The sequence below is a fragment of the Mesitornis unicolor genome, unplaced genomic scaffold, assembly GCF_000695765.1.
Source record: "Mesitornis unicolor isolate BGI_N332 unplaced genomic scaffold, ASM69576v1 scaffold42473, whole genome shotgun sequence".
Taxonomy (NCBI): Eukaryota; Metazoa; Chordata; class Aves; order Mesitornithiformes; family Mesitornithidae; genus Mesitornis; species Mesitornis unicolor.
In genome coordinates, this window is record NW_010177450.1 from 1 (window position 1) to 9,039 (window position 9,039).

At 43.7% G+C, this 9,039-nt stretch overlaps 1 protein-coding gene across 1 annotated transcript; it reads left to right on the forward strand.

Annotated features, from left to right (window-relative positions):
• Window positions 1-266: 266 nt before the first annotated feature.
• On the forward strand, window positions 267-3,338 carry LOC104538770 (multiple inositol polyphosphate phosphatase 1-like; the record flags this gene model as incomplete). Its single annotated transcript, XM_010182096.1, has 3 exons — window positions 267-455; window positions 1,340-1,437; window positions 3,205-3,338. Coding segments are annotated over 3 exons (421 nt in total), but the record flags the coding sequence as incomplete, so codon positions are not given.
• Between the last annotated feature and the right edge of the window lie 5,701 nt (window positions 3,339-9,039).

Here is a 9,039-nt window from a genome sequence, read left to right on the forward strand (position 1 = left end):
GGACCACCCCCCTCCGGCCCCGCTTCTCTGAGGGACCCCTGGGGCTCCCTGAGGGCGCCCTCATTGAGGGATCCCGGAACAGAGGGAAGTCGTGAGGCCAGTCCCGTGTCTCCTACGTCTCACAGGGTCCTGCACCCCATGTCCCCCTCCATAGGGACACTGTCGTGGCTGGGGGACTGTCCCCGGGGGGGTGTCCGGGGGGTCGGGCCCCTTGGGGGCGGCCGTGCTTCCCTGACTGTATCTCTGAGGCCTGCGTTTGCTTTCAGAGGTGGAGGTCGAAGTTAACGATGCCTTGATGCGGTTTTTCGACCACTGTGCCAAATTTGTTGCCTTGGTGGAAGAGAATGACGCCGCGATGTGCCAGGTGGACGCCTTCAAAGAGGGGCCGGAGATGAGGAAGGTCTTGGAGAAGGTGGCGAGTGCCTTGTGTCTGCCAGTGGAGGAGTTGAGCGCAGGTAATGAAAACCTGTTATGGGTGGATTCGGCTCCAAGTCTGGCTGAGAACCACTTCTGAGGCGCCGTGTATTTATGCAGAGTAGGTAATTTAGGATGTGCTGTAAACCTGAGATGGAGTCTCTAATTAAATGCGTAAGGCTGCAAATATGTATTGGTGTTGCAATAATGAATGCTTCTTAGTCAGTGGTCAGAAGATGTTTGAAAATACCTTTCCTGCAAATAAAATCACCTTTAACCTTTGTTTGGAGGGATGCAAGTGTGGTGTTCTTTTAATTCTGCTTTGTTGAGCAGATGTAGCTTTTGTAAAACCTGTTACAACTTAAATGCCCAAGTAACCGCAGGAAAAGGTGGGCAGGTGTGTCTATGTTGTAACTTCACTTGTCCAGAAGAGAAGTACCAGGCTTCCCTGTGTGGTCAACTTGTGGGGGAGCCCACCCCAAAGAGGCATTGCTGTCGTTTCTGACATGCCCCTAAAGCTGCAGTCCCAAAGTTGCAGTATCCTGCAGTTCAAACTCAGCCAGTAACACGGAGGATGAGTAGTGGTAGTCAGAGACTGCTCTGTGTACTTGTACTGCCTCTTCTGTCTTTCTTGGTCAATACCTGTGGTGTGTGCATCAGCAGACGCGCGCAGCATTTGGTGCTCGTGTTTCCGCCTTGTAACAACGTAATGTGAAAAGTTTGCAGCCTGAAGTTTGGGTTCTGTACAGTAACTCTGTTGACAACTGCTTATTTTTGGTGCTTGGCCTTTGGACTGGCGATTATTGGCTTCCATTGCTTGCATTCCTAAATCTTAGTTACGTTTCATTTTAGAGGCAGGTTGAAAGAAAGTTGTCACTTGTGTAGCTGTGGTTTATCTCTTGCTTCTTTGTTGGATTTGTTACAGATCTTGTTCAAGTGGCTTTTCTCACCTGCTCGTATGAATTGGCTATAAAAAATGTGACTTCCCCATGGTGTTCCCTCTTCGGTGAGGAAGATGCCAAGGTAGGTGCTAAATGGGAGAGATATTTGAGAAGCCCTCAAATGATGCCTTAGCCTTCAGATATAACTAACTGCACAGTCAGGAGCTGTAAGTTGTGTGCCCTTTATTCTTCAGTCTAATGAAGTGCTTATTTGGTCTCCAAAGAGCTCTGGGTTAATCAGGCAGCAAGACTGAAATACCCTCCTTCATTCAGACTTAAATACTGGTGCAATCTGGATTTGTCCTCATTAAAACGATATTTTCCTATTATGCTTAATTCTTCCATACGTTTTTTCTGTAACATCAGAAATACTCTGGAGAGCTTTGTTTTGCATATGATAACTGTATGATAAAATGCCTTGATTTCAGAGGACATCAAATGAGGGCTTCTAGGTCCTCTGAAACTCTTTGTATGATTTCTGGGGGACTGTCACATCTCTCAACCTGTTAGTAAAACTAGTAGAACCTGGATAAATGAGACTTATGTTGGTTCCTTTTCTTTCAAAAAGTACCTGATGTACACTTTGAAGGGATCAAGAGAGGCAGGGATTAAGAGTGATATTTATTTGGCACTCCAAACATGTTTAGTAAGGTCCTCTTGAGGCTCTTCAGGAAACTTGGCACACCTGGGAAGGAGGGGAAGCCTCCGCATGGATAGGTGGTTGGCTAAAGGGTAGTTGGTAGAGTCAGGAGTGAATGCTTTCCTCTCAAAGAGGAGGAAGGTCATCATGGACTTCTGATGAAACCTATGCTGTTCAATATAAATAACTTCACAGTTAGGTGGAAAAGCTTCCTGATTATATAGAGTTACTTGGGATAATAAGCATAGGAGGTGTTTGAGAGGCTTTGCAGAGGAGCCCTGTGAGGGTGGATTTACACAGCAATACAGTGGCAGGTGGTGGTCACTATGAAACGATGCGCTCTGGATAAGAAGCTGCAACCTAATATACGAGGCAGCTGTCTCAGATCCGCTCTGCCACTGAGAAGTGAAATTTTGATGTTCTATATCCATGAAAATGTCAGCTCAGATACAGTACAATTAATGAATGAAAATTAAATTTTAAAAGAAACCGAAACCAAAACCCCAGACAACTTTAATGCTAGGAATTCCTAGCAAAGGAACAGAACAAGGAGAGCATCGTGTGCCCGTACATAAATCCAAGGAACAGCTCTATCTCTTTGAGATGTGTGCGTGTCTCCAGAATGTACAGATAGACAAACTCAGTTAAAGGTCTGGATTGCTTCTGTCTGAAAAATGCTTCGCTAAGCTAAGAATCTTCAATCTTCGTAAGGCAAAATCAGAAATGCTGACTGTCTTGTCATGTGCAGTACCCTGTGGTTACCAAATGAAAATAGCAGCTGAAAGACTGTTTTGTTTTGGTTTTTTTCCTAACACAGCATATAGCCAACCTGCAGGATACTGTTAAGGCTAAAACTTGGGATGTTCAAAGGAGAGACTGGGTTATTGTGGGAGAGAATCCACTGAAGTTGGTTATGTTTGTAGAAAACCACCTTAGGGCTCAAAGCCTTGGGCTGCAAATTTAAAGAAAAAAAAATAAGTCATGAGTGTGATCAGAGACAAGATGCTGAATTTGGTGGCGTTTTAGTCTGATGTGTTGTCTGGTTTTATGCTGAAGCGGTTTTAACTGCAGCCTTGATGTTTGGGGTTTTTTTGTGGATCAAAGAATTGTTGATTTCCTTCAGTGTGTGGTAGTACCATTGCTCTAGTTTGTGGGGGGTTTATTTTCCCTTAGGGAAATAATAAAAACTTGTGAACTCTGTAACTGTAGGTACTGGAATACCTGAATGACCTGAAGCAATACTGGAAGAGAGGATATGGCTTTGACATAAATAGTCGCTCCAGCTGCATTTTATTCCAGGATATCTTCCAGCATTTGGATGAAGCAGTGGAACAAAGCAAAAGGTAAATAAAAAGGCTTTTGTGCTTTGGCTACAGGCTTCCTGTGGCCAGTCCTGAGGTGGATTTGATGTGAACAGAGGTTAAGTACTTCCAAACCTAGTAATGTTAGGAGAGTTTGAGCTAGGAAAGTTTTAATGGAGAGAACACAATTTTTAGTAGAGCAGTATTACTGTGAAGAGTATATGTATGTTTTTGGTGGTGGTGGTGTTCCCTTCATGCTCTTGTGCCCAGGTGATTTTTCAGTGTCTTGACTTGCTGATCCACACAGGCCTTCCAGGGGCAGCCAGCTGCTGTGTCTGGTAATGGTGTTCTGTTCCTGCACGGTTTGAGGAGAGGCTATCGAGTTAAAACAATAAGTTTTTTTATTTAAAATGTCCTCTTTAAAAATAATTTGTGATGAAAATGGACGACTGTGGGTTTAAAGCATCTGTCTTCCTGCATGTGATTTGAGTCTCTTGCATTATTAAAGCTTTCTGTTCAGATTAAAGGTGTTGAAATGTAGTTATGGAAGAGTAATTATTACAGATCAATCCAAACACTTGGTGATTCTGCACTAGAATGGTCTGTTACAGGATCCAAGAGCCCAGAGCTGTGACAGAAAACCGGCCTTGTTGTAACTAGGGAAAGGCAGACTTTAGGCAAGGTACTCGGTGCCCTGTAAGAACAGGAGAAATAGGCTTTTGTCCTGAAGTCATTGTAAATGCCTCAATTTGTTGCATGAATCCAAATTCAGTGGCTCAGCCAGCCAGCCCAAGAACTCTGTCTAGGTTATTTAGTTTCACATCTGTGTTCTTTTACAGCAAAGCTGTGATTTGGGAACAACACTGTAGCTGTAGGTAGATACTAGGCCTTACAAGTAACCCTTGGTAGACTTGAGGATTCACTAACCAGGTGCCTTCAAGGATGGTGATCTGTTCGAGTGGTTTTTCTTCATCTGTTGCCGTTATTTGACCACAGTCATTTTGTGTCAGTGGAAGAACAGTAGCAGTGGTACTGCATCTGCCAAGTTGTGCAGTCCTCAAAACCGCCTTTATAGCGTCATGGGTGGAACCATCCCTGTCTGTCCTCAAAAGTTAGAGGTGAGGTGCCTGTGCTGTGTTTGTGTATTGTCTACTGCTATGAGCTGACTATCAGTCAGCAGTTGTGGTTCAGCATCTGCTGGGTGCTGAGCTTGTCTTGTGTGAATTGGTGTGATGGCAAGAAGTTAAACAGGAATGAAACTGGGGTCTGTTGTGGCATGGAGAAAAAAGGTTTCGGTTACAGACTGGGATGTTGGTGTCACAGAGTTACCTGCATTTTCTTTCATGTGCTGGTAATTTATTTTTTCGAGAGCTGCTTTAGGCTTAAATGCAGTGCATTCATATGAGAATTAATTTGGAACCTGTGCGCGTGCTCCTCATGCAAAGTGAGGAATTAAGGATTCATTGTTTAGTGATCAGTCACATGAGTTAACACTTGAGCAGATAAGTGGAAATGTTTATAAAAGTACACGATATCAAGGATGTGATCATAAGATGGTGTAAATGCTGTGCTGTTGAATACTTGACAGAAACCAATTTATAAGTGACTAACTTACACCAGCAAGTTCAGCTTTGGTGCTGGTATGTAAACATTAGTTACATATGGTGGATGTTCTCGCATTCTTAGCATCCTGGAGACTTTATTTCTGTAGTCAGTATACTGAAGTAGATCTGCCTAGCACCCAGCAGAATTACATTGCTGGCTTTGATATTTCAGAAAGAAAAGCATGAATCATGGATATTTGAGGCTGGCTGGCTGTATTTTTCACATGATAACCTATTGGAAGACTTTTTTTCCTTTTAGTTGGCAGACCGAAATTAGAAGTAGCATTCGTATTTTGGGTTGGAGGAGCGATCCGTGAAGTTGATTATAACCATTCTATAGTAAAGAAGACAGCCAAGAAGTTTTGTGCCTTTAACAGTTTTCTGGCTAAGGATTCAAGCCGGACATTAACCGTGGTAGAAGAAGAGCACGTTAAGTCAGTTGAAGCATAATTCTTAAACACTTGGTTGGCTTTTTTGCTGCCCTTTAGTGTGGAGTGTAGCGAGAGACCCTGTGTTCATCCCTGGAGCGCTGAGTGATACAGGAATGTTGAGGTCGTGTTTAATACATTAGATGGTTTCTTTCATCTGAAGTGGAGTTATCACTAGATTGATAGCACAAGTGCTGTGTGTTGTAATTACTTCTGGGATTCACCTGGAAAATCAGACTGATGTGTCTGTTTTTAACAGAAAATCAGCTTAGAATGTGAGAAGGTAAAAATGCATTGAAAACTTGCCTTTGGGATGTACACGCAGGCTTTCCCAGCACTTGCATCCAGATTGGTGCCTTGGTCCTGCCCTAATGGTTATGTGAGCACACGGAAGGGGGCCATATGGGGTTGGAAATAAGAGCTGAGGATGGGAGCATGTAGGACTCTGTGTTGCGTGGCAGTGGTAGTCAGGACTGTTCTGAATCTTACCTGTACTGTATACCAGCCAGCACGAAGGAGACAGCTCTGTTCCTCTTGTTGTGAATGGAAGGTGGCTGCTGGAGACAGTAACACCTCTCCAGCCAAGCAGGCCTAAAGAGTTACACTGTCAAATGATCACTCTGGAAATTTAAGGATTGTGTGGAAGTCGGTGATACTTCTCGTTTTGGTAGTGGAGGAGTCAAAGAGTGGCTCTGCTACGTTACCCTTTAAATAAACCTCTCCACTGCACCCTTTCTTCAGCCTACATGAAAAATACATTAGGGGACAGGTCATTGAGAGCCAGCTGAGAGCAGATTGACAGGCATCCTGCTGTGACTGCCTCTGTCGTGCGCTGTGTCTGTCCCTACAGACAGAGAAAGAACGAACTGGGAAGGAGAGAATGGGGAAGAAGGGCAGGTTAAAAGAAAAACAGATGAGCAAGACCCCTAACACTGTCATTCTGAGATCTGAAAAATGAATTTGAAGTGCAGCTTTGACTCGTGTAGGGAGAGTGATCAATTGTTGCCTTTTAGTTTAATTACCTCTTTGAACAGCGACGGCTTTTCTGGGTGAGCAGCCTGTTCAGCGCGCGGTGGGAACTGAACGCTTCAGCAGTGCGTTGCCTTGCACGAAAGGAGTGTGTCACTCAGTCCCACAACGTCAGGTGGCAGTCTTAAAGCACTGAAGGCTTCAGTCTCGTCTGAATTGAGTAACCCAGTGTACTTAATATGTGGAAACCTGCCACTGCCGAGGTATAGAAGCAGCTTGTGTCTCTTGGATATAGAGAGCAGAGATGCAACTAATGCTTCTGTATCTAGGGAGAGAGACTTATCCCGTATCCCGTGGCAATATAAGAGTACAAATGAAAACAAGAAACCATACAAATAAAAAAATATGCCTGTGTTAATAACAGTAGGAAATGTTTGGTTCTGCATATGTGTGTGCTTGAGGGTCTTTTTTATGGTATTGTGCAACTTCAGGGTAACAAGCTAGATGCTTCTGCAGCAGTTTGTTCCTCAGAGAATGAACCTTTGTGATGATGAAATGTCTTTTAGTGGAATGTTGCTTCAATTTACTGATGTTTAATGTTGGTTTGTAACTCGCTTTAAAAATTTAAGAACAACAAATTCACTTCCAGAACATTATCTTTGCTTCAAGTCCTCCTTTCCTTCTGGAAAGCTTAGGTTGGGCTGTCCAAAAGTATAAAGGGGAGCATTTATGTTCCAGCAAGAAGCTGAGGATCTGGATTATCCGATCTGCTCTGGGCTTGGCAGTGGAGAACAGTGTTGGCAACTCTGTATTTTTGTAGCAAACTTTAAGTATTTATATTGGATAGTTTGTCCCATTTCCCTTCCTAGTTACAGCTGAATTAAAAAGAGAAACCTGGCTTTTCTTGTAACCTCATTTCTTCCATGAAGTGATTCTTGACCTTGCAATCTGATTGCTCACTGAACTTAGTTGCCTCGTTGTTGCCTTGTTAAAGCTCATTTTCTTTCTTCTGGGGAAAATGTCTTCTGACTCGTCTCTCCTTAAGGAAAGGATGAAGGTGGAAACAAATACCTATTGCTAATGAGTCCCACCTTCAATTTGCAGTGGAAAAGTTTCAGACTTTTTTAGGATCTTTTATCATATGAATTCCAGTAGAATTCTTGGTTTAAAGTAGCAATAGTCTCTTCTGTGTGGGTCTTGCTGTCCAGCAAGATGGTTTTGAAGGCTGTGAAAGGTGTTTTCAGTACATGATTGCTCTTGTCAATTGTCCCCATCCAGACAGCTGGTGGAAAGGTGTGGGAATTCAGGAACTTGGTCCGATGTTGAATTTATCCATAGTTGTATTGGCAGCAGCCTGCTATTAGCATATCCATGCATGGACCCTCTTCTTCTGCATCTTCAGTAGCAATAAAGTATAAATGTCTAATAAAGGTTAATTCTTCAGTAGAAAGCATCTGCTCCTAGAGATCTTACCACAGTTGCAGTGGGTCTTTCAGGACCACATTATCACAGAATCACAGAATGGTTTGGGTTGGAAGGGACCTTAAAGCTCCTCCAGTCCAACCCCTGCCATGGGCAGGGACACCTCCACCAGCCCAGGTTGCCCAAAGCCCCATCCAACCTGGCCTTGAACACTGCCAGGGAGGGGGCATCCACAGCTTCCCTGGGCAACCTGTGCCAGTGTCTCAGCACCCTCACAGTGAAGAATTTCTTCCTAATGTCTAATCGAAACCTTCCCTCTTCCAGTTTAAAACCATTCCCCCTCATCCTGTCGCTACCTGCCCTTGTAAACAGTCCCTCCCCAGCTTTCCTGTAGATCCCCTTCAGGAACTGGAAGGCCACAATAAGGTCCCTCCGGAGCCTTCTCTTCTCCAGGCTGAACAAAAAAAAAAAAGAGAGAGCCATGCCCAGAAAATTTCTCAGTTTTATAGCGAGTGTGATGTTGATGGTATGAAATAATTCCAGTGGCCAGCTCGATGGTGGGGATACCCTCAGAGTTGGTAGCCCCACATCCGCCCTCAGGAGGTGTAGCTGCTCTGTGTTGCATGAGGCTGCCAGCTGAACCTCATTGCTCACTGCCTCCTTTCCTTGTTGGGACACTGAGTTCTGGGCTTGGGAGGGGAGAAGGAAAATGCTGTGGCTGCAGCATAGGGAATGGATCTGTAGGAAAACTACATAGAAGGGACAGGTTGTGCATTACTTTTCAGGTTTCTGTGAGATGCCCGGGTGGCCCTTACATCTGTGATCTGGGGGTGCTCTTCTGCCAACAGGAACTCTGTGTGTTGATAAGAAATCTGTGTATTTTGGTAGTTAATGCAATACCAAGCTGCTAATGTTATTTAAAAAAAAGATCAAAAATGAACTTTAACAACCACACTCTTAGGCAGGGGAGGATTTGAAATTTGGCTGTGGCGCACTTTAAAGGTATCAGCTATTCATTAAAGCAGTTTTATATTTCTTTGTTCTAGCCTCAAATATTTAACAAGTCTGCCTTTCTTGCTCATGAAAGAGAATATGAAATGCCTGTTATTGCCTGTCGGAATGGATTACCATAAGGCTCTGGAAATTAGAAAGTATGCTTTGTGCAGCTATCTCAGTATTTAAAGTATGTGGCTAATGCTAACCTAGCTGCACATACACATTACAGACTATTTGGTTCTTTCCTCTTAGAGTAAGCAGGTTCAAAGTCTTTTTAAAAAATACTCATTCGTAGTATCACAGAATCTCAGGAGTTGGAAGGGA